The following is a 26,078-nucleotide window of genomic DNA, read 5'->3' as shown; positions in this document are numbered from 1 at the left end:
TGGATGCCTTAAAGCTGGGAGGTTTTACCGCTTCATAGACAGTATGCTTTTATGATGGGAACACATGTGAAACAATGTGTTGTGCTGACGCTTGTCTTTTATGTTTCCTTTTTCCAGAGCCCAGTCCTCCAGTATTTGTACTTTCTGACCCAGATTCCCATCGCCATGTCCCCTTTGAGTAATAACAGCCTCTTCCTGGAATATGCCAAGAACCCGCTGCTGGAGTTCCATCAGAAGGGCCTCGTCATTTCTCTTTCCACTGATGATCCGATGCAGTTCCACTACACTAAGGTGAGTGAATGAGTTTGGAGGGTGGATATGAAGGACAATCCAAAGTCAATCAATACACACTACTTATGTCATGTGCCAACAGAGCCAAAGACAGCTAATAACAGATTTAAGATTAAAAGAAGTGAACTCCTTCTCGAAAAATCTTAGGGTGGTGTATGGAGCATAGAGCGTCATTACATCAGGCTTTTTTAGAAAACATCATCTTATCTAAAGGGTCTGACCAAATGACCAGACTGAGAAGCCAGAAGAAAAGCTAGGGTGCTACCCAGTTGAAGAAAAAGGATCCATGCCCTTGGCACTTGCTTAAAGGGGGACAGGTGGTGTGTGTGTGTGTGTTTCCTTTACTATGGCATGACAGTGGGAGCTCTGTCTCAGTTAAGATCCTGGTTTCCAAAGAATTCCTCCTTTTTTTTTTTTAATGCCATCCTGGGCAGAAGGGGGCGGGGCTAGCTGTCCCCTTTGGTTACTTTGTCAAAAGTGCGGTTGAAAGACTAGAAGTGTTTAGCACTGGCGCCCCCTCTTGTCCCTAAATGGTACTGCTTACCGTCTCAGAGCCTGTGAAGGTGGTCCCCAGGCCCCAAATGGGACCTGCCAGCTATCCACTACATTAGTGAAGACTGAAAACTTAGTAATGAATACCAAATACATTTGAAGGATGTAATTTTAATATCCTCACATGGGCTCTGACTAATTTACAGTTTTGAAGACGATTGCTCCAAGCAAATTACTTATTATTTGGCTGACACGTTTATCCAGGGTGACTTACAACATTTCAGGCACAATGAATTATATTTCCTTTGTTTTGGCAGGTGAAGTGACTTGCTCATGGTGACACAGTTTTAGTAGCAGGATTTGAAACTAAAACCTCAGGGTTTGAAGTTGAAAGCTTTAAACATACGTATGATGTGGTTAATGCAGATTTCAAACTTGACAACCGCTTGCTGATTTCTTCATCTGATAGAAACAAAATAAAATATCTACGGAGGAAATAGGATGTCTTGACCTATGCTGAATGAGTCTGCAAGGAAATGTCATGTTAATGCAGAATAATCATTCTTTATATTTCCTGAACATCAACAGGAGCCACTGATGGAAGAATACGCCATTGCAGCCCAGGTGTTCAAACTCAGCACTTGTGACTTGTGTGAAATCTCTCGGAGCAGCGTCCTGCAGAGTGGTCTCTCTCACGAGGTACAGTATGGCTTGGGGATGGTGGGGCAGTGTGGTTTGTAATGTAGGTACTGCTTGACTGGACTGATTAGGTGTGCATCGTGGGATAAGAGAAAGGAATAAAGCTTCAAATTATACTTGACTCAGTTGGGCACAATCTACAGTAGATTTGGGCCCTAGTTTATGCTTGATGCCATGGTTCGGCCCAACTTCACTGTAATTGGAGTTAGCAAGTTGGAAAATTAGCGAATGGATATACGTGAAAACGGTTCAGCTATCCAAAGATCATCTGCCCCAGGTACACTAACAGGTCAGCTACTGGCTAACCGGAAGAAAAGAACAGATGGACCTTTGATAGACCAGATAAATGGAGAGCTGTGCACAAAAAACAATCCCTGCCTGTTTTCAGAAGAAGCAAACTTGGATGATGGTAGCATATTACACAACTTCTGAGGGGATGTCAAACTTGGCGACTAATTGCAGATTTCTTCATCTGAGTACAGGTAGTCCCCAAGTTATGGAAATCCGACATGCAACTTATGAACGGGGCCGCAGCTGCTCCTTCATCTGTCTAGGGGATGTGACGCAGGATCCTCAGTAACAGCCGCTCTGTCATCTTCGGCCTGGGGACGCTGCAAGCGGTGGTTGGGCGGAGGCTGGAGGCAGTGTAGTGTTCCTCAGGCGGCTCCGGTTTATGAATGGGGCAGTGGGGGCCGCACCCCTGTCATTCTCAGTGGGCGGCTGGGTGTGTGGCAAGAAGTGACCCGGGTTTCAAGGTCACCGGGGCCGCAGCTACCACTCGTGTGCAGGATGGAGGCTTGATGGGGCGGAGGGGGGCTGTTCGCTGCCCATCCACCATGCTGCCGCAGCTACTGCTCCTGACTGGATGGAGGTTGGATGGGGCAGAGGGGGTCGTTTAACTGCCCGCTCACCACACTGCCATGCAGTGTCCCTCGGACGGCTGCCCTGTTCGTTCTCGGTGGGTGGCTAGTGATGCTTAATAATAATAATTCTTTGCATTTATATATATATATATATAGCACTTTTCTCACTACTCAAAGCGCTCAGCAATTGCAGGTTAAGGGCCTTGCTCAAGGGCCCAACAAAGCAGAGTATTGGCATTTACGGGATTCGAACCGGCAACCTTCCGATTGCCAGTGCAGATCTCTAGCCTCAGAGCCACCATTCCACCTTGCTGCAAGCAGTGACCCCGTTGTGGCTGAATGGAGGACATTGAGGGTCAAAGGGGTGGCGGGGGGGGATTAGGGGTAGCATTGTAGTGTGACTTGGGTGGCTGCCTGTTCAATGGGGGTGGCGGTGGGTGATTCACTACCCACCTTTGGCCACACCCTGTTCGCTCTTGGTGGGCTAACGCTGCAGGCAGCATACTGTATGCAAGTGGAGGTGACTGTGTGGTGGGCGGGTGGTGAACCGCCCCTCTCCGCCACAATTCATTCTCAATTGCAAGACTGCTTGTTCTGTTGCACACATAGCAGGAAGTTGTCTCTCGTTCAGTACACCAGACGTGTTGGACGACGGGTGCCTTCCTGCTGTGATAGCGTGTACAGTGCTGTGCAGAAGAGCTCATCTTAACCTTTTGTCTTGACCCTTCAACAATGTCTCTGAAACACAAATCTGATCCAAGTGCTGGTTATACAGTAAAGAAGAGAAAAACCATCACCATGGAAAATAAAGTAGAAATAATAAAAAGGTCAGAGGGAGGGTGAAACTCCATCATTCATTGGCAGGGCACTTGGTTACAGTCAGTCAACAATAGCATTTATTAAAATAATGTACCTGTTCCAACTTACAAACAAATTCAACTAACCTGTTAACCTTAACCTAACAGCAAACCTACAGTCCCTATCTCGTACGTAACCCGGGGACTGCCTGTATGTCAGATTACTTGACTAGAAATTGCAGGGCATGACAACTTAGATGACTCTGCAACAACTTTCCAGCACAATTTCACATTTGCAAAGAGAGCTCGCCCATTATTTCTGACAGCCAATTACTTGTTGTCTGATAGAGTCGGAGCCGTTCAGATGCTTTACCGTTATGGCGAGTTTACAGTTGTGATTGAAAGTTTGTGAACCCTTTAGAATTTTCTATATTTCTGCATAAATATGACCTAAAACATCATCAGATTTTCACTCAAGTCCTAAAAGTAGATAAAGAGAAACCAGTTATACAAATGAGACAAAAATATTATACTTGGTCATTTATTTATTGAGGAAAATGATCGAATATTACATATTTGTGAGTAGCAAAAGTATGTGAACCTCACGGATGATCAGTTAATTTGAAGGTGAAATTTGAGTCCGGTGTTTTCAATCAATGGGATGCCAATCAGGTGTGAGTGGACACCCTGTGTTATTTAAAGAACAGGATCTATTAAAGTCTGCTCTTCACAACACGTGTTTGTGGAAGTGTATCATGGCACGAAACAAAGGAGATTTCTGAGGACCTCACAAAAAGAGTTGTTGATGCTCTTTAGGCTGGAAAAGGTTAAAAAACCATCTCTAAAGAGTTTGGATTCCACCAATCCACAGTCAGACAGATTGTGTACAAATGGAGGAAATTCAAGACCATTGTTACTTTCCCCAGGAGTGGTCGACCAACAAAGATCACTTCAGAGCAAGGCGTGTAATAGTCGGCGAGGTCACAAAGGACCGCAGGGTAACTTCTAAGTAACTGAAGGCCTCTCTCACATTGGCTAATGTTCATGTTCATGAGTCCACCATCAGGAGAACACTGAACAACAATGGTGTGCATGGCAGGGTTGCAAGGAGAAAGAAAGCCACTGCTCTCCAAAAAAAACATTGCTCCTCATCTGCAGTTTGCTAAAGATCACGTGGACAAACCAGAAGGCTATTAGAAGAATGTTTTGTGGACGGATGAGACCAAAATGGAACTTTTTGGTTTAAATTAAAAGCGTTATGTTTGGAGAAAGGAAAACACTGCATTCCAGCATAAGAACCTTATCCCATCTGTGAACCATGGTGGTGGTAGTATCAGGGTTTGGGCCTGTTTTGCTGCATCCTGGCCAGGACGGCTTGCCTTCATTGATGGGACAATGAATTCTGAATTATATCAGAGAATTCTAAATTACTCTAATTATTACTCCCCATGGGCTCACCACCTATGAGAGGGGCCAAGGAGGTTGGGTGCAATGTGAGTTGGGTGGTGGCGGGCGGGACCTTGGCGGTCTGATCCTCGGCTACAGAAACTGGCTCTTGGGACGTGGAATGTCACCTCTCTGAAGGGAAGGAGCCTGAGCTAGTGCAGGTCGAGAGGTTCCGGCTAGATATAGTCGGACTCACCTCGACGCACAGCTTGGACTCTGGAACCAATCTCCTTGAGAGGGGCTGGACTCTCTACCACTCTGGAGTTGCCCCCGGTGAGAGGCGCCGAGCAGGTGTGGGCATACTTATTGCCCCCCGACTCGGAGCCTGTGCATTGGGGTTTACCCCGGTGGACAGAGGGTGGCCTCCCTCCGCCGGGTGGGGAAGGGTCCTGACTGTTGTTTGTGCGTATGCCAACAGCAGTTTGGAGTATCCACCCTTTTGGAGTCTCTGGAGGGGTTGCTAGAGGGCATACCTTCTGGGGATTCCCTCGTTTTGCTGGGAGACTTCAATGCTCACGTGGGCAATGACAGTGAGACCTGGAAGGGCGTGATTGGGAGGAATGGCCCCCCCGATCTGAACCCGAGCGGTGTTTTGTTATTGGACTTCTGTGCTCGCCACGGATTGTCCATAACGAACACCATGTTCAAGCATAAGGGTGTTCATATGTGCACTTGGCACCAGGACACCCTAGGCCTCAGGTCGATGATCGACTTTGTGGTGGTGTCGTCGGACTTGCGGCCATATGTCTTGGACACTCGGGTGAAGAGAGGGGCGGAGCTGTCAACTGATCACCACCTGGTGGTGAGTTGGCTTCGATGGTGGGGAAGATGCGGTCAGACCTGGTAGGCCCAAGCGTGTTGTGAGGGTCTGCTGGGAACGGCTGGCAGAGTCCCTGTCAGAAGTAGCTTCAACTCCCACCTCCGGCAGAACTTCAACCACGTCCCGAGGGAGGTGGGGGACATTGAGTCGAATGGGCCATGTTCCGTGCCTCTATTGTTGAGGCGGCTGACCGGAGCTGTGGCCGCAAGGTGGTCGGTGCCTGTCGTGGCGGCAATCCCGAACCCGTTGGTGGACACCGGTGAGGGATGCCGTCAAGCTGAAGAAGGAGTCCTATAGGACTTTTTTGTTCTGTGGGTCTCTGGAGGCAGCTGATAGGTACCGGCAGGCCAAGCGGAACGCACGCTTCGGTTGTTGCTGAGGCAAAACTTCGGGCCTGGGAGGGGTTTGGAGAGGCCATGGAGAGCGACTTTGGACGGCTTCGAGGAGATTCTGGTCCACCGTCCGGCGTCTCAGGAGGGAAGCAGTGCAGTGTCAACACCGTATATAGTGGGGATGGTGCCTGCTGACCTCACTGGGCGTTGTGGGTCGGTGGGAGGAGTACTTGAAGACCTCCTCAATCCCACTAACATGCCTTCCAATGAGGAAGCAGAGCCTGGGGACTCTGAGGTGGGCTCTCCCATCTCTGGGACTGAAGTCACCGAGGTGGTCAAAAACTCCTTGGTGGCAGGGCCCGGGGTGGATGAGATACGCCGAGTTCCTTAAGGCTCTGGATGTTGTAGGACTGTCTTGGTTGACACGTCTCTGCAACATCGCATGGACATCGGGACAGTGCCTCTGGATTGGCAGACCGGGTGGTGGTCCCCTCTTTAAAAGGGGACGGAGGGTGTGTTCCAACTATAGAGGGATCACACTCCTCAGCCTCCCTGGAAAAGTCTATTCGGGGTTCTGGAGAGGAGGGTCCGTCGGATAGTGAACCTCGGATTCAGGAGGAACAGTGTGGTTTTAGTCCTGGTCGCGGAACAGTGGACCAGCTCTTCACCCTTAGCAGAGTCCTGGAGGGTGCATGGGAGTTTGCCCGACCGGTCTACATGTGTTTTGTGGACTTGGAAAGGCATTCGACCGTGTCCCTCGGGAATCCTGTGGGGGTGCTCGGGAGTATGGGGTACGGACCCCTGATAAGAGCTGTTCGGTCTCTGTACAACCGTGTCAGAGCTTGGTCCGCATTGCCGGCAGTAAGTCAGCCCGTTTCCAGTGAGAGTTGGACTCCGCCAGGGCTGCCCTTTGTCACCGATTCTGTTCATAACTTTTATGGACAGAATTTCTAGGCGCAACCAGGGTGTTGAAGGGGTCGGTTTGGTGGACTCAGGATTGGGTCACTGCTTTTGCAGATGATGTTGTCCTGTTTGCTTCATCAGGCCGTGATCTTCAGCTCTCTCTGGATCGGTTCGCAGCTGAGTGTGAAGCGGCTGGGATGAGAATCAGCACCTCCAAATCCGAGCATGGTCCTCAGCGGAAAAGGGTGGAGTGCCCTCTCAGGGTTGGGGAGAGATCCTGCCCCAAGTGGAGGAGTTCAAGTATCTCGGGGTCTTGTTCACGAGTGAGGGAAGAATGGAGCGTGAGATCGACAGGCGGATCGGTGCGGCATCCGCAGTGATGCGGCTCTGCATCGGTCTGTCGTGGTGAAAAGGAGCTGAGCCGTAAGGCAAAGCTCTCAATTTACCAGTCGATCTACCTTCCTACCCTCACCTATGGTCATGAGCTATGGGTAGTGACCGAAAGAACGAGATCGCGAATACAAGCGGCTGAAATGAGTTTCCTCCGCAGGGTGTCTGGGCTTTCCCTTAAAGATAGGGTGAGAAGCTCAGTCATCCGGGAGGGGCTCAGAGTAGAGCCGCTGCTCCTCCGCATCGAGAGGAGTCAGATGAGGTGGCTCGGGCATCTGATCAGGATGCCTCCTGGGCGCCTCCCTGGTGAGGTGTTCCGGGCACGTCCAACCGGGAGGAGGCCCCGGGGAAGACCCAGGACACGCTGGAGGGACTATGTCTCCCGGCTGGTCTGGGAACGCCTTGGGATTCTCCCGGAAGAGCTGGAAGAAGTGGCCGGGGAGAGGGAAGTCTGGGCCTCTCTGCTTAAGCTGCTGCCTCCGCGACCCGACCTCGGATAAGCGGAAGAGAATGGATGGATGGATGGATGGAATTCTAAATTAAAATGTCAGGACATCTGTCCATGAACTGAATCTCAAGAGAAGGTGGGTCATGCAGCAAGACAACGACCCTAAGCACACAAGTCGTTCTACCAAAGAATGGTTAAAGAAGAGTAAAGTTAATGTTTGGAATGGCCAAGACAAAGTCCTGACCTTAATCCAATCGAAATGTTGTGGAAGGACCTGAAGCGAGCAGTTCATGTGAGGAAACCCACCAACATCCCAGAGTTGAAGTTCTTCTGTACGGAGGAATGGGCTCAGATTCCTGCAAGCCGGTGTGCAGGAATGATCAGAAGTTACCGGAAATGTTTAGTTGTAGTTATTGGGGGGTCACACCAGATACTGAAAGCAAAGGTTCACATACTTTTGCCACTAACAAATATGTAATATTCAGTCATTTTCCTTAATAAATAAATGACCAAGTATAATATTTTTGTCTGATTTGTTTAACTGGTTTCTCTTTATCTACTTTTAGGAGTTGAGTGAAAATCTGATGATGTTTTAGGTCATATTTATGCAGAAATATAGAAAATTCTAAAGGGTTCACAAACATTCAAGCACAACTGTATCTACAGTCTTGGGCCTTTCTTTGTTTTTTTCCATTCCTTCATGGTACATAAAGCACAAACCAGAGGAGTTTCTCTTCCATTCACGAGGTCTTAAACACCTGCGTTCCCTATTTCTCTTAGCTGCAGCACATACATTGTACAACCCCAAATCAGAAAATGTTTGGATGGTATGAAAAATGCAAATAAAAATAAACTAGACTAATAGACTTTTATTTCATTGCAGACACTATGACCCCAAGATATTTCATGATTTGTTTGGTCGAAGTGCCAACACTTTGTAATGTCGCCATTCCTTCTCACAACATTTCAAAGCCATTTTGGCTCTGAGGAGACCAAGCAATGAAGCATTTCACGTGTTATTTTGTCCATTTCTTCCTGTTAAAGTGTGCGACGTTACAGAGTCGTCGTCGTCGTCACATTTTACGTTTCAGAATTCTCCCCACATTCTCTGTTGGGAACAGGTGAGGACTGCAGGCAGGCCAGTCCAGTACTGTGCCCTGTTCTTCCACAGCCATGTCTTTGTAACGTGTGCACAATGTGGTTTTGCATTGTCATGTTGAAAAATGCATGGATGTCCATGGAAAAGATGTCATCTTGAAGGCAGCACTAAAATCTCAATGTGCTTTTTTGCATTAATGCTGCCATGACAGAAGTATAAATGCCAGGGGCACTGACACAACCCCAGACTGTTTCTGATAGAGGTCTGGATGATCCTTTTTGTCTTTGGTCTGGGCCACACAGTGTCCATTTCTTCCAAAAAAGATCTGGAATACTGATTTGTCTGACCACAATACATTTTTATTTCACTGTGTGAGGGCCCAACCCAGATGCCTCTGAGCCCAGAGACGTCATTGCCACTTCTGGACATGATTAACATAGGGTTTCATTTTGACACAGTAAAGCTGGAAGTGGCATTTGTGAATGTAGTGTTGACAAAATGTTGCCAGAGTTATCAGGCCTTGGCCATGTGGTTGTATCAGCCATTAATGAGTGACGCTTCTGAGGGATCGGAGATCAAGGGTCTTCAGCTTAGGCTTGTGCCTTTGCCCTTAATGCACTGCAGTTCCTCCAGATTCTTTGAATCATTTAATGATATTATTATTATTACTTTGTTAAACAGAACCTGCCTGATTTTCCTCAACTTGCACCCTTGGCCATGCTCAATTTCAAGGATTTAGACACCATCTCTGCAATATATCAAATTATTTTACAGTCCCTCCCTTTCAAAGATCTAAGAGGACAATGGGAAAAAGATCTCTTAAATCAATATATCAGAAAAGTAGTGGAAGGTAGCAATGCAGAGAATTCACTTGAGCTCCATATGCGCAAAGCAAACAATTATTCAACTCAAAATTATATATCGAGCACATCTGTCTCGACTAAAACTCTCCAAAATGTTTCCAGGGCAAAATCCAACCTGCAAACGTTGCAATCAAGCCCCAGCCTCACTGGGTCACATGTTTCCGGGCCTGCACCAAATTAACGTCATTTTGGACAAAAAAGTGCCTTTGAGATAGCCTTGGACTCACAATCCCTCCTAACCCATTAACAGGTGTGTTTGATGTTCTTCCAGAGGGGCTTAAAGTGGAAAAGGACAAACAAACTGTGATTGCATTCACTACACTGTTGGCACGCAGACTTATTCTGCTAAACTGGAAGAAACCAAACTCTCCTCTTTTAAGTCAGTGGGAAACCGATGTTCTATACTATTTGAAATTGTAAAAAATCAAATACTCAGTTAGAGGATCTGTACGGATATTTTTCAAAACATGGCAGGATCTAATCAATAATATTTTAGAATAAGCTCTTAAAGCACTGAGGAAGCAATTATCTCCACATTTCTTTTTCTTCTCCCGTTTTACCCCATTGGGGTGGGGGTCGACTTGTTTTCAATCCTATTTTTTGTAAAAATTTATTGATTTGTGTGGAATGATTACAATAAAATTAATAAAATTAAAAAAATAATGATATTATGCTCTGCAGAGGGAGAAATATGCAAATCCCTTCCAATCTTTCTTTGAGGAACATTGTTTTGAAACCTTTCAATCATTTTTTTACTAATTTCTGGACAAACTGGAGATCCTCTGCCCATCTCTACTCCTCAAAGACTGAGCCTTTTGTGGCTACCAAATTATGATTACAGTAACCTGTTGACATCACCTGTCTGAAATCCCATCGTTATTTCATTTTTTTCAGCTCATTACCAGCCCTAATTTGCACCCCGTCCCATCGTTTTTTGGAATATGTTGCAGCAATGGATGTCTATTAACAAATGAAATGAAGCTGACCAGACAAAACATGAAATGTCTTGGGTCCATACTGTCTGCAATGAAATAAAAGTCAAAGTACATTTAAGAGTCATTACTTTTTTTTTTTTTGCATTTTCCATACCATCCCAAATATTTCTGATTTGCATTTGTACTTCCTGCTGAGTGTTCATTGGTCCGCAACTCTCTCACGCACACACACAGTTCGTCCCTGTGACTAAAGCCTGTTTGATTCTCTCGGGGCAAATCACAGACTGGTTGAATGAAGTCACTGGGTATGCCAGTCTAGACAACTCTCTGTCATTGGAGCATGGCGCACCTGCCCTGACTCACTTAAGAAGGATGTGCCTGAAGATTGCTGGGAAAAATATTGTGTAATGTGATAGGCCCTTTAGTTTGTGGGAAGCGCCCGCACACATTTTGTTTCATTTTGTTCATTCTGTTATCTGAGTGCCTGCTGGAGAGAAGACGCGGCATATTTTACTTGTTGACATGTGTCTTTGTGCAGACTCCTTCAAACTGACACTGAGAGATTTGTTCAAGAATACCCTGATTCATGTGTGTCTGCACAATTTACAGTTCTATTCAAGTCAATTCATTTTTCATTGTCCCAAGAGGGAAATTTGGTTTGTCAGCAGGCTTTACAGAAGAGACCATGACGTAACAATAAAACACATAAAGAACACATACATTTAGTACAAATAAATATAATACAGCAGTGAGCATAATACTTATGGTGAAACATTAGATCAGACATGTTAGTCTTAATAATAATACGCCAACACTGATGCAAATGTTAACTGTTGTAGTGGGCCGAATGATGAGGCAGGGCAAAATGCAAATGCTTAGGGTGTCAACAGGGCAAAGAACCATTTAATTCTGTGACTAATAGGGGGAGGTTGCAGCACCCACCGACCACAATGACACAAGTCTCTCTCTCTTTTATTCCTCCATTCCTTCCAGACAAGTGTTATCAGTTCCTCTCTTGACTCAGACTTGCCTGGACAAGGCAGTGCGCTTCTTTTTATTGAAGACCCAGCAGTACTTCTGTGCCCATTGAAAGTGCTTCCGTGTGATACAGAAGTCCCATAAAGTAAGGAGCGTAACTCCCTGGAGCTCTCTCTCTGGCGCCACCTGTGGAAACCCCAGCAGAGCATCTCCCCACTGGACTACCATTCCCAGCATTCCTTGCAGGTGTCTGAATGGGTACAGAAGCCCAGGGATGCTGCCATCTACCAGGTTGGGCAGGCATACAGCCTTGATATGTAGCCTCCCCTGGCTGGTTAGGGGGAATCAGGCCAATCCCGATGCAGGCCATGCATGCTGTCCTTTACAATTTCAACAATAAATTTGATTAGATTAGATTAGATAAACTCTGTTAACCCCATGGGGAAATTCAAATATATACAGCACCATAAGCATAAAAAAACAAGAATACAGAGCACAGTGGGTAGTGCTGCTGCCTCGCAGTTAGGAGACCCGGGTTCGCTTCCCGGGTCCTCCCTGTGTGGAGTTTGCATGGTGTCTACGTTGGTTTCCTCCAGGTGCTCCGGTTTCCTCCCACAGTCCAAAGACATGCCAGTTAGGTGGATTGGAGATCCTAAATTGTTCCTAGGGTGTGCTTGGTATGTGTGCCCTGTGTTGGGCTGGGATTGGCCCCAGCAGACCCCTGTGACCCTGTAGTTAGGAAATGGCGGGTTGGATAATAAAAAAATCCTGGGATGAGACGAGACTTTTTAGCCTGGACGAGATGTGACTTTTTCACGTCTCACAAGATGAGACTTTGTGCCAATAGATTTAACCACGCCTGGGGCCGGAAATAAAAGACAAAGATTAGATGGCAAAGTACAAAAAATGGAAAAAAAATTAGCACAGCTGCTTGTGCGGCTTTTTAAAACTTTCAGCTCTCTCAAGCAGGTCGGGTTCGGGGAGCTCTGTCATGCATAACTGTATCCCTCAGATTGAGATGCTATCATCCGAGAGCCCCTGAATTGATGTTGTGCTGAACAGAAGAGGCATGGTTTAGTTAATCAGCGGCGTGGCTTAGGTGCCCCCACTGCTGATACGGAATACAAAAGAAATTACATTGCTAGCATTGGCGCCCACTCTTACCCCGGTGGGGTATGGCATACCTTGTCTGAGCCTGGACACTATATATACACTGCATATCTCTCTATTATATAAAAAAATCTTCTTCAGAGAAACGAAACGTGACTTTCTCAGAGAGACACTTTCATGTCCCGCGAGAAAAAGAGTAGATGATAAAGTAGAACGTCGCAAAGAATTCAAAAACATTGGCACGATACACATGCAGAGCAGGTTAGAGATAATGAAAGTACTAAAATTCGAAAGTCTCAAAAAATGATAGTAAAGATTGCATTAGCGCAAATAAATAACGGAACAGCGAAAAGAGATTGAATATATTGTTCGGCTTTAAATGTTAAGTTGGAGACTTGTAGATTGTCTAATTTGTGTTGCCATCAGGGAGAAGTAGTGTTTATTCCCAATGAAGAGGCGTATCCACGAGAATTAAAAGATTTATTGCTTTGTGAAAATGAAATCCACAAACTTGAGTGATAGAGGTGTGAAGTGGCTGGCGCATAGCGTAGGCCGGGGTTGGCGAGAGAAGCGAGCAGGGGGCGAAGCCCCCTAGTAAATAGATAAATAGACTTAACTAGTCCATCAGGTGGAAGCATTGATATGCCTGATAGCAGTGGGAGGCACTTCTCAGCATGAGCCTGTGGCTAAAGTTCTCCAAGAGAGCTCCTCCTACAGGGTACGCGGGGGAATTTTCATGATGGCATCCAATTTTCCAATCATTCTCTTTTCCACAACAGCTTCCAGTATGACCAAAGTTCACCGTGTGATGACACAGGCTTTCCTGATAAGTTTGTTCAGGCATTGTGCTTTCCCAGGAGACTACAGCATTGAACACCACACTGGCTATGATGGACTGGTAGAACATTTCCAGCAGCTTGCTGCACACATCAGAAAGACCTGAGAGTCTCCTTAGGAAAGCTCAGTCTGCTCTGGCCCTTCTTGTGCAGGGCCACTGTGTTGTCACCCCAGTCCAGTTTGTTGTTTCTGTGAACCCACAGGTACTTGTAACTCTGCATCACTTCCATGTCCTCCCCTTGGATGATGACTGGTCTCAGAGGCTTCTTGGCACATCAGAAGTCCACTCACCAGCTCTTTTGTCTTGCTGATGTTGAGTTACAGATCATTATTTCTGCACCACAAGATGATGTCTTTCACAAATTTCCTGTACTCTGACTCATCTCCATAATTAATGCAGATATTCAACAAAAATCCAAAAAACTTAGTGAAAACATGTGATAATAGGTGATCTTTTATTAGGGACAATTCCCTTGAATCGGAGCTCTCTCTCCAGGTCACACTTTCTCTCTTCTCTTTCACATTTTAGCATTCGCTGTTGTGATCAGGTCTGAAATGAGACGTCACCTTCTTGGACCAGAATGGGTGGAGCTTCCTTGGGTTTGTTGCCCTCAAGGGGTAAATGTTTAGAGGCTGTGAGGGGAAAAAGGAGACAAGACTGTTAGTAGCAGTGCCCCCTCTTGTCCCGGGGTGGTACCACATGCCTTAGGTGAACCTGGGAGGTGACTCTGTTCAGTCTATGATTTAAGCCTGTGTATGCTTATCCTTATATATAATTTGATACTATCCGTATCTATGGTGTGCGCGTCAATACCCCGTATGTATGTTGTTCGCATCAATACCTCAAATCAATACAAGCTAGAACCATACAATGGGACTCTGCCTCTGTAGTTAGAACATAACGTGGCAAACGCGGACGCAGTATTGCATGATTGGCTAAGAATGTTCGAATGCTTCAGTTACGCCGCTGGATGGCCGAGTATAGTAAGTCGGTGTTGGTTCGAGCAGATAGCAGTAAGTTCGGTTGGTTTTTGGAACGTTGGTTTGGTGGGGCGTACTTTCCAAGACTAAAATCGTCGACTGACTTAAACCCTTTGACAGCTCCAGAACCGTAAGTAATTTAGAACGTATTGCCATTTGCTTGGTACGTCGAAATCTATGTTTGGGCAGTTCGGTTTTGACATCCGTCCTTCTGACATCTATTGGCAAACTGAGTAATGACGGCTGGGTGTTAACAATAAGGTCATTGTTTAAATTTTAGCCAATCTCAGATCTAAAATGACCACGGCAACATAATTATTACTCCGACTCTGATTAAATGGTTTGTTTTTAAAATTTGTTTGCCGGAAAAAATCAAATGAGGTGCACGAAGAGCTGAGTTCACGTCTCGCAGCCCCGTTTAAACAGGAAGCTCTTCATTACATTGGCCGAAAAGATCTATTTTAAGCACAAATCAACAACAACAACAACAACAACATTTATTTATATAGCACATTTTCATACAAACAGTAGCTCAAAGTGCTTTACATAATAAAGAATAGAAAAATAAAAGACAAAATAAATCAACATTAACTAACATCGAATAAGAGTTCAATGGCCAGGGGGGACAGAATATCAGTGCCATGATAACAAAATCATTTCAAGGACTTACAAAAACAAATAATTCTTTGCAGAGAAAGTATGGATTTCACAAACGTAGAATATCTAGCCTGATTCGATCGGGCATCCAGTCGCTAGTTAAAAATAAACTTATTTAGAAGATTAATTGAGGGTGGATGGAAAGAGCATTTGAACCATTTACTTTTTATTCGTGACACCTTAAATCTTTCAGAGCTAATTTATTTTTTTTCCCTTTTGTCTCAGGGCTGAATATTTTTGCAAAAAATTCAGTTTTCTGAAAAGCATACAAAACAATGGTTTCACACATAAATCAACATAAAATAGGTATTTATGGCAAATGTCACTCTGTTTTATGTTCCATAAGCCTCTAGAGCAGGGGTGTCGAACTCCGGTCCTGGAGGGCCACAATGGCTGCAGGTTTTCATTCTAACCACCTTCTTAATTAGTGACCTGTCTTTGCTGCAAATTAAGTTCTTTTGCATTAGTTTTAATTAACTCAACTCAGAGCCCTTAGCTTAATTAGCAGCCAAACTATAATGAGAAACAAAATGAGCAAATAGGTGACCAGCTAACCACATTATCTGAACATAAAGAAGGGTGAGGATTTTGGTAAGGTTAATCTCTCAGGTCAATAATCAGAAACAGAAAATCAACAGTTTGGGAAATGAGAGCAGCAGCAAGCCATGGAATTAAGTAACGGATTTAATTAACAGCAGGAACTGGCTTCTCATTAAGAAACTAGTTGGAGTGAAATTGGTTGGAGTTTGAAACCCCAGTTTAGTTGGTCATCTGTTGGCTTGTTTCACGTCTCATTTCTGTTTGGCTGCCATTTAATGAAGAAATGAATCAATTGAGACTGAATCCTTAAAAACGGGGCTATTCAAATGAATGGAAAAGGAGTTAATTAGCAGTGAAAACTGGTCACTGATTAGGAAAAGGGTGAGAATGAAAAGCCACTGCGGCCCTCCAGGCCTGGAGTTGGACACCCATACTCTAGAGCAGGGGTCACCAACCCTATGCCCGCGGGCACCCAGTCGCCCGTTGGCTTCATCTCAGTCGCCCGCGGTCTTATTCTAAAAATAGCAAGTTGCCCTTGTGGTTCGCCAAAAATATAAATATATATATTTTTAATGCTGTGCCTCATGTAAATTCTAGTGAAAGTTTCACACATGCAAATTTTATGGTGGTAATCAAAATAAAAAATATACAGTACAGGCTAAAAGTTTGGACACACCTCCTCATTCAATGTGTTTTCTTTATTTTTATGACCATTGGTAGATTCTCACTGAAGGCATCAAAACTATGAATGAACACATGTGGAGTTATGTACTTAACAAAAAAAGGTGAAATAACTGAAAACATGTTTTATATTCTAGTTTCTTCAAAATAGCCACCCTTTGCTCTGATTACTGCTTTGCACACTCTTGGCATTCTCTCGATGAGCTTCAACAGGTAGTCACCTGAAATAAAACCATTTGAAGAAACTAGAATATAAAACATGTTTTCAGTTATTTCACCTTTTTTTGTTAAGTACTGTAATAGATAAGACAACACACGTTGCAAGATTTGGGGTTTCCGCCCCGTATACTGTAACCAAAATTCAGACAGTTAGTCAATCACAAAACGTTTAGAAAAGCAAAAGACCATGAGGGGAGAAAGGAAGGACTTTTTATGGAGGCGGACCGGAGATTGATGTGAAGGATTGCTGGGTATTCGTGGTGGATTCTGGGAAATGAAGTCATCAGGGTCGTCAGAGGGGATAAACAGACCCGGAAGTGTGTACTTCCTGTAGCCGTCATGGCATTTGTTTATATCGGTGAGGCCTCGGGCTTTCTGAAGGAGGAAGAAAAGCGTTTTCCATAGCAACCCAGGTCAGTCCGCCGTTCCCCAAACACTCGTGCGTGACAGTACATAACTCCACATGTGTTCATTCATAGTTGTGATGCCTTCAGTGAGAATCTACCAATGTAAATGGTCATGAAAATAAAGAAAACACATTGAATGAGGAGGTGTGTCCAAACTTTTGGCCTGTACTGTATGTATAAAAACAATGCATTTGTATGTTTCGAGGTCATAGTTCACCTGTCACCTGTGCATGACAATTAACCCCGCTTTTGCTAATACATCTACATCCATGATTACACCACGCTAAAAAGCATGGCTGAGAAGAGAAAGAAAACATATATTTTTAACAAAGACTGGGAAGAAGAGTTCTTTTTTACATCAATACTAGATAAGTGTGTGTGTGTGTCTCATTTGTGGAGCTACGGTGGCGATTTCAAAGCGGCACAATGTGGAAAGACACTATCAAACCACTCACGGCAGCTTCCACACAAACTTCCCCCACAAGAGTGCACTTCGGGCAGAGAAAGCGCGTGAGTTAAAGGCCGCTTTGACCAAGCATCAGTCTTTTTTCACGAGTCCGCTGAAGAAGTCCAAAAAGGCAACTGAAGCTTTATTCAGAGCTACACGTTATCTGATTAAAAACAATAAGAGGTTTTCTGATGGAGAGATTGTTAAAGGGGCCTTGATGATAATCGCGGAGACTGTTTTTAAAGACGAGAAATATCGCTCAGATGTCATCTCAAGTCTAGCCGATGTACAACTTGGGGCTAGTACAGTGACCAGAAGAGTGTCAGCGAAAATTTGAATGAGCAGCTGGACAAGGACTTAAGTACATGCCGGTGGTTCAGCATCCAATGTGACGAGTCTGTGGACAGCAGCAGTACTGTTATTCGGATGGTATTTGAAGATTTCTCTACTAAAGAAGAGCTCCTCACGCTGATACCACTGAGGACATCTACACGGGGAGTGGACATCTACAACGAGGTAAAAACATTGTTTGTGGAGAAAAAAGTGCCGCTGGAGAAGCTTGTGTCGGTAACTTCCGATGGCGCACCGGCAATGGTGGGATGCCGTGCGGGCTTCATTGCGCATTGCAAGAATGACCCAGACTTCCCACCTTTCCTACACTACCACTGTATTATTCACCAGCAGGCGATATGCGCAAAAGTGACCGGGTTTGACCATGTAATGACGCCCATTGTAAAAATCATCAACAGCATTCGTGCCAAAGCCAAGCAACACAGGACATTCAAGGTGCTTTTGGAGGAGCTGTCCGCGGAATATGGAGACCTATTGCTACATACAGAGATCAGATGGCTCAGCAGAGGGCGGATTTTGAAACGTTTCTTGGCATTTTTGGGTGAAATAAAGGAGGTTATGCAGAGCAGAGAAGAGGACACCTCCCATTTGGACGACATTGAGTGGTTGCTTGATCTTGCCTTTTTAACAGACGTCACAGAAAAACTGAACAATTTGAACTGTGTGCTGCAAGGCACAGGTCAGACTGTCACAAACATGATAAGTGCTGTAAATGCTTTTAAAGTTGAAATGAACATTTTCTCTGCACATTTACAATGAAAAAGTGCCGTGCACTTTTCCTCTGTGCAAAAAGTTCTAAGTGACAATGCTTCTGCATCTGTAGCTTTTGATGGAGCTGTAGAAAAATACCGCCAAGTGATTAACAGACTGATGCAAGAGTTTGAGAATAGATTTTGTGATTTTGATCAAATTGAGCCATGTGTGTCATTCATTTCAAATCCTTTTATGTCAGTGGACATTACAGGCACAGCTGAGAAACTAAGTACAACCTTCACCTTGGATGCAGGGCAGGTAGAAATGGAAATAATAACTTTGCAAAAAGACCTGCACCTCAAAGCACATCTGAGCAGCCCAAACTTTTTGAACCTAGTGGACACAGAAAAGTACAAAGCTGTCTGCACAGCAGCTATGAAGGTTGCTTGTCTTTTCAGATCCACCTATCTCTGTGAATGAGCCTTTTCAAATATGAACTTCAGAAAAAATAAACACAGAACACGCCTAACTGATTCACATCTGCAGGAGACACTGAGAGTGGCAGTGTCAAATTATACACCATGCAGAATACAGCAAACTAATGGACAACATGGAATACCAGGTTTCTCACTAACAGGCAGACAAGTCTTAACAGTGTTTTAGTAACACCCCGTGTTACCTGGTCAATTGATCATTGTTCATTGATTAACTCAGATTCAAAGTTGGATTGACACAATCTCATGTATTGGGGAAAAACATAGCTGAGCTCTGTTTTTTTTTAATGAAATTGTGACATGTTCATTTGCACAAAATAAATGTCACTTTGACAATGAAACATAAATATTCTCATTTACAAATAATTGTCAAAAAGTTATAAATGCCGTTCTTTGTAAAAAAATGTGAGTAATATTGTACGCTTTTTGGATTTTTTTAAATATATATATATATATATATATATATATATATATATATATATATATATATATAATAATATAATGTTTTGAGCTGGTAGCTCTCGAGCCATTTGGTAGTCTTAAGGTAGCCCTCGGCTTTAAAAATGTTGGTGACCCATGCTCTAGTGTATGTAAATTAAAATACTTATTATATACCTGTTTGTCTCAACAGTCACAAGATGAAAAACACTTTCTGGGGAAAAAACTGTGACCCGACATCAATGCGGCGTCAAAATCGCGCCGACAAAATCGCAAAAGTTTCATTAAATATGAATTACTAGTTTAAAGCATATACAATAATGTTAATTTTAGAAGGCAATATTATGAGACGCAGCATGCCATCAGCACGACCCGCAGATAGTCCTTAAGATCACGCCCTGCATATGTAGGAAGAATTACAGCAAGACGTCTTGATAGTTGCGCGTATTTAGACTTGCTGGCTGCCTGACTGCTGGTAATTCCGCTTTGTATACGACGCGTTATGCCAACCCTCGACTGAGTTATTTGTTCGCGGCATACCATCAGCAGTTATAACCTAGCACATAATGTGTACATAATGCGCACGTACGCGTCCCACTCTGTTGGCCTCTCTCGCGATTTTGTCGGCGCGCATTTGTCGAAAACCAGTTAGCGGGTTTGTCGGCGCTCATTGGTCCGTCGCGGTTTTGTCGAGGCGCAGATGTATATCGCGCTTTTGTCGGTGAACCGGAAAAACCGCTTGAAGTAGTCAAGTGGCTGGTAATCCGTGGTGTCCACCAGCACGCCGTGTCGTTCGATGAAGTCCAGTAGCCAGCTTGCTTCATATAGATCTATGTCTTTGTAATCCTCCCAGGATGTACGTTGCTGTAGGTGCGCCTTCTACACGAGCGTATTCAGCACTACAATCAGCTGGGGACCGATCAGCTGATGCAGGTTGCCTGTTTTTTATTTTCGATTTCCAGGTCACTTGCATCAAAATCAGAGTCTGATAAGTCAAAGTCCGATTCAGCAGTAATATGCAAAAAAATAAATCATTTGCACAGAGTATTTTACTTTGCGCATTTGCGTCACTTTCTCACCCGACGTCAATGCTATTCTAGACGTTCTTTGCTCACACACACGCAGGGATTTGATGTCAAGTCAACGAGTCTAACAGTCCTCCTAGCGACGTAATGGTGAGTTTTATCAACGTTACAGCTATTTTTACACCCTCTGCCCCTGAATGTCGACTTCCACCCTAAAAGAGTTAAACCTTGACCCGATGGCGGCGGCTTTAATTTAGAATGTAGCGGGTGAGTCCTGTCTGACAAAAGACACTCTGCTTTCCATAATTCCCTTCTGGTTAAACATGCCTGTGAGATTGGACTGTTGAGATCCATCCATCCATCCATCCATCCATTATACAACCTGCCATATCCTAACTTCAGGGTCACGGGGGTCTGCTGGAGCCAATCCCAGCCAACACAGGCCAGGAAACAAACCCCGGGCAGGACAGTAGGCCACCGCAGGCCATTTAAACATTCAATGCAAAATGTATAAAAGAGTGACATAATAGAAAGACTTGTTTAAAAAGCCTTGGCTTCCTTAGACAGCAGGGGCACTGCTGTCCCTTTTTTGCAGATGGTGTCTGTATTTTCATTAAAGGTCAGTCTGGAGTCCATGATTGTCCCCGATCTTTGCAACTGTCAACAACCACCACTGCCTGGTCTTTGATGAATGTTTAATGTGTTTGAATGGTGTTTCTCGGCTTTTGTAATGTTTAGATGTAGTTAATACCAGTGAACAAAATTATCTACCACTGGACCAGGACTTACACTCACTGGCCACTTTATTAGGTACACCTGTTCTACTGCCTATTAAAGCCAATATCTAATCAGCCAATCACATGGCAGCAACTCAATGGCATGTAGACAAGACGACCCGCTGAAGTTCAAGCTGAGCATCACAATGGGGAAGAAAGGGGATTGATGTGACTTTGAATGTGGCATGGTTATTGGTGCCAGACAGGCTGGTCTGAGTATTTCAGAAACTGCTGATGTACAGAGATTTTAACACAGTGGTAGCGCTGCTGCCTCGTAGTTAGGAGACCTGGGTTCGCTTCCCGGGTCCTCCCTGCGTGGAGTTTGCATGTTCTCCCCATGTCTGCATGGGTTTCCTCCCACAGTCCAAAGACATGCAAGTTAGATGGATTGGCGATTTTAAATTGTGTTGTGTTTGTGTGTGTCCAGCGGTGGGTTGGCACCTTGCCCAGGATTAATTCCTGCCTTGTGCCCTCTGTTGGCTAGGATTGGTTCCAGCAGACCCCCCCGTGACCATCTCTAGGGTTTACTGAGGATGATCTGAAGAAAGGAAAATATCCAGCGAAGATACCTTGTTGATGCTGGAGTTCAGAGGAGAATGGCCAGACTAGTATGAGCTGATAGAAAGGCAACAGTAACTCAAATTAGCACTCTGAGGTATGGAGAAGAGCATCTCTGAACACACAACACGTTAAACCTTGAAGCAGATGGTTATACAGCAGCAAGAGACCACACTGGGTGTCACTCCTGTCAGCTAAGAACAGGCAAATGAGGCTACAATTCATAAGGGCTCACCAAAAGCTGACAACAGAAGACTGGAAAAACGTTGGCTGGTCTGATGAGTCTTCACTTCTGCTACGACATTTGGATGGCAGGATCAGAATTTGGCATCAACAACATCAAAGCAGGGATCCATTCTGCCTTTGATCAACAGTTGAGGCTGGTGGTGGTGGTGTAATGGTGTGGGGGATATTTCCTTGGCACACTTTCGGCCCCTTAGTACCAACTGAGCATCATTTAAATACCGCAGCTTAACTGAGTATTGTTGCTGACCATGTCCATCCTTTTATCACTGCAGTGTGCCCATCTTCTGTTGGCTACTTCCAGCAGGATAACCCGCCATGTCACATATCATCTCAAACTGGTTTCTTGAACCTCACAAGGAGTTCACTGGACTCAAATGGCATCCACAGTCACCAGATCTCAATCCAGTAGAGCACCTCTGGGATGTGGTGGAACAGCAGATTCATATCATGGGCGTACAGCCGACAAATCTGCAGCAACTGCGTGATGCTATCATGTCAGTATGAACCAAATTCCCTGAGAAATGTTTCCAGCACCTTGTTGAATCTATGACATGGTGAATTATGGCAGTTCTGACGACAAAAGGGGGTCCAAACCAGTACTAATAAGGTGTAGCGAGCCAGTGAGTGTATTTCAGTAGTTGGTAAAAAAAAATAAAAGTGACAAACTACTGGTTCCATGAGCAGTGCTACAAAGCCAGGAGACCTTTCCGTCTGTACCCCAGAGGTTGTCGTCAACATTGTGTATCTTATGTAAAGAAGTCCCCATAAAAATAATGACAACAGAGTATGTGTCACAAAGGTTATGTCGGCATTTACTCCTTGATCTGCACTATCTGGTATAATGCTGGGGTCAACAAATAGCAAAGACCACATACACTAAATCAAGTCTAACCAGCTTTACTGCTAGCGAAACAAGAAAAGTAGGTCCCCTCTACCATTCAAATTGCAACACCAGCCAGTCTACGTTAGAAGAAGCAAAGGAGCCACACCACCTGCACTTCAGAATAGATCATCCACATGAAGCTAAAGATGTCCAGGCCTGGCCAGTACTTGGATGGGAGACCATCTAGGAGAAGATTGTGTTGGTCAGGCCAGCGGGGGATGCCTACCCTATGGTCTTTGTGTGGATCCGAATGCCCCAGTGCAGTGGCAGGGACACTGTGCTATAAAGATGGCACTGTCTTTCAGATGAAATGTAAAATGAAGGTCCTGACTCTCTGTGGCCATAAATGATCTCTGGGCATCCATTGTAAAGAGTAGGGTGTATCTCAATGTCCAGGCTAAATGGCCCTCCACGGTCTAGTCATTCTGTCCTCTGTGGACACCAGGGGGCACTCCAGCATCTCAGACACCCAACACAAACTGGCACCGACACAAGTTAAAATCACAAAGAGTCTTTATTTGTGGGAAACTCTTTAAACAAGCATTTCCCACCACCGCAGCCACAAGTATATGTAATAAGCACAATTCCCGGCACAATAAAGCAACTCTTGCTCTCTTTCTCTCTGTCACTGCCTCCTCCACTCCTTCTCACATCCTTTTTCCACCTTCCTCCCGACTCTGGCTCATGCATCTGAAGAAGGCAGTTCCTTTTATCTTCCACCCAGGAGTACTTTCAGTCTTCCATACACGTTGTCCGAAAGCACTTCTGGATGAGACAGAAATCCCATGACTCAGGGCTCCCTAGTGCCTGTAACCCAGGGGTGCCCAATGTGTCGATCGCGATCGACCAGTAGATCACAAAGGGAGTGCAGGTAGATCGCGATGCATTCAAAAAAAAAAAATTTTAAACGTTAGTCTATCTATATCCTCTCTATGGCATTTGCCACTTGATTGACATACAGGGCAGCCAGTCTGAGATCTATTTTCTTCAAACACACTGGTCATCCCGCGCGCACGATCAAATGCGCAAGCTACTGCATAACTCCGGCTGTGATCTAGTTAGCCTTCTAATTTATATCGACTAAAGTAGGCATTTAAAAAAAATGTTTGAGGGGGGTATGGGCTGAATGCGGGGCTGGAAGTGGATTTTTTTCCTCACAATGTCACAATCGAAGTGCTTTTGTCTGAAGTCCGAGGTTCGATCCCCGATGAGGGGTGCAGTGGAGTGTGTACGCCTGATGAGCCCAAAATAGGGTGAAACACCTGTAGCGTACTCTTTGCATTATTTGACAGTTAACTATGTAACATTCTATGATCTGCCTCTCGCAACTGAAAGGGCACCCGTGGCGGATGTCTGCTGACTTGCAGACCAACCACACGCGTTACCTGGTAGGTAACCACCCATACAATCAGATTGTGATTCAGACTTCGAATGCTATATATATATATATATACAATCATTTTTAATGTAGGTAGATCATTTCAAGCTGGTCATTTTAAAAGTAGCTCGCAAGCCGAAAAAGTGTGGGCACCCCTGCTGTAACCCAACCCCCTGGGGCAACCATAGAATCCAACTGGGCTCAGATGAAGAACTCCATGTCCTATGCTACCCTGTGGGAATCTGAGGCACTGCTGCAACCCGAGGGGGTTGCCATCTAGCGCTCTGGGGGGAGATAATGCTCTGTGCACACTCTCTCCCCTGGTCCTTCCATTCTGAGGGCATCCAGGCTGGGTAAGGCTGTCCGCCCTAATGATCCACTGTCTCTAATTGGCTATCACTTTCTCACCACTTCACCACCTAATAGCTCATGTGTGGCGAGCATACTGGCGCAAAAATGGCTGCCGTCGCATCATTCAGGTGGATACTGCACATTAGCGGTGGTTGAAGTGGCTCCCACTCGCAATGTAATACACTTTGAGTGGTAAGAAAAGTGCTATATTTATGGAAAGAATTCTTATTAAGCCATCAAGTTACCACCAAGTCAGGACTTCCCAACAAGCTATGGAAGAACGACTAGAAGAGACTCCTTGCAGGGAATGTAATATTATGTAAAAATATATTTGTATTCAGTTAGATTTTCGTTCATGTCCTGCTCTTCGGGTTGTTGTTCTCCTGCTTCTTCTGAAAGACACAAGGGTTAGGTTGGTTGGTAATACCAAACTGAGCCGGTGCGAGTGTAAGTGTGTACGTAATCCTGCAATGGTATGTGCCACCCTGTCCAGTACTGGTTTCTGTCCTTTGCTTGAAGCAAACGGGATGCACGATGGACCCCAGGGGATGCTGATTTCTTATGCTGTGTTTTATGTAATTTAGTAGTTGCTTATTATTCCACTATAATAACATATACGTTTTTCAAGTGATCCCAAAGTGCCTTTTTGATGCACACTATCAGGACATTTTTAAAATGTTCATGCCACAGGTTCCACAAGATTATGGAAACGTTCCTTTGAGATTCTGGTCCATGTTGATGTGACTGCATCACAAAATGTCTGCAGATTTCAGGCTCCTGATCTTCTGTTCTTCCACATCTCAAACGAGTTTCAACTGGTTTCAGATCTGCTGACTGGGAAGACCATTGAAGAATACTGAACACATTGGCATGTTCATGAAACCAGTTTGTACTGCTGGAAGCAGCCATTAGAAGATGGGTAAACTGCGGGCCATGAAAGGGTGCATGTGGTCTTGTGAAGTACTCAAAATGAGCGCCACTCAAACAATGATTGATGGTAATAATGGGCTCAAAGTCACGTGATTGGCTAATTAGATAATTGAATGGATAAGCAGGCATACAGGTGTTCCTTTGCCCAGTAAATGTATAACAACACAATGAAATCAAAGTAATATCCATTATTGACACATTTTAATTATTTTCTTTTTAAACTCTTTACTTGTATTTTCTCCTCAGGAAAAAGTTCACTTTTTGGGAGAGAATTACATGAAAGAAGGTCCAGAGGGCAACGACATCCGCAAAACCAACGTGGCTCAGATCCGAATGGCCTACCGCTACGAGACCCTCTGCTACGAGCTTGGCCTTGTTGTTGAGGGGCTCAAACAAGCAGAGTAACTTTTCTTCTGCACCCCCAACCCACCAAAGATAGGCCTCTTATTGGACACTTTCACAAACCCACAATTAAAATTTTAGCATTTTGTGTTTATTTATTTTTTTCCTATTTTTCCCCCAATTTTAGATTGACTGCCATTTTTGAAATGACAGAATATGAACAAAGGTTACACATTTTTGCCCTCAGGAAATGGATTTCTACTGTACTGATGATGGAGACAATAAATGTGAAATTTAAATACAATCCATGTGTTTTTAACATTGTTTTTATTGATTGTTCAGTTATTTTAAATAACAAAGCTTTCTAATGAGACCCA

The 26,078-nt window shown here is 44.6% G+C and overlaps 1 protein-coding gene across 2 annotated transcripts in view; it reads left to right on the top strand.

Annotated features, from left to right (window-relative positions):
* Window positions 1-25,773, top strand: part of ampd1 — a 131,635-nt gene extending 105,862 nt beyond the window's left edge. For both annotated transcript variants that reach the window (XM_039749392.1, XM_039749391.1), the window contains 3 exons: window positions 118-291; window positions 1,372-1,482; window positions 25,606-25,773. In XM_039749392.1, the coding sequence (XP_039605326.1) occupies window positions 118-291; window positions 1,372-1,482; window positions 25,606-25,764 (444 nt within the window). In that variant the 3' untranslated portion in view covers window positions 25,765-25,773. The remainder of the gene's footprint in view (window positions 1-117; window positions 292-1,371; window positions 1,483-25,605) is intronic.
* The last annotated feature ends 305 nt before the right edge of the window (window positions 25,774-26,078 follow it).

Source organism: Polypterus senegalus, chromosome 3 (assembly GCF_016835505.1).
Source record: "Polypterus senegalus isolate Bchr_013 chromosome 3, ASM1683550v1, whole genome shotgun sequence".
Classification (NCBI taxonomy): Eukaryota; Metazoa; Chordata; class Cladistia; order Polypteriformes; family Polypteridae; genus Polypterus; species Polypterus senegalus.
This window is presented reverse-complemented; position numbering and strand designations above follow the sequence as displayed.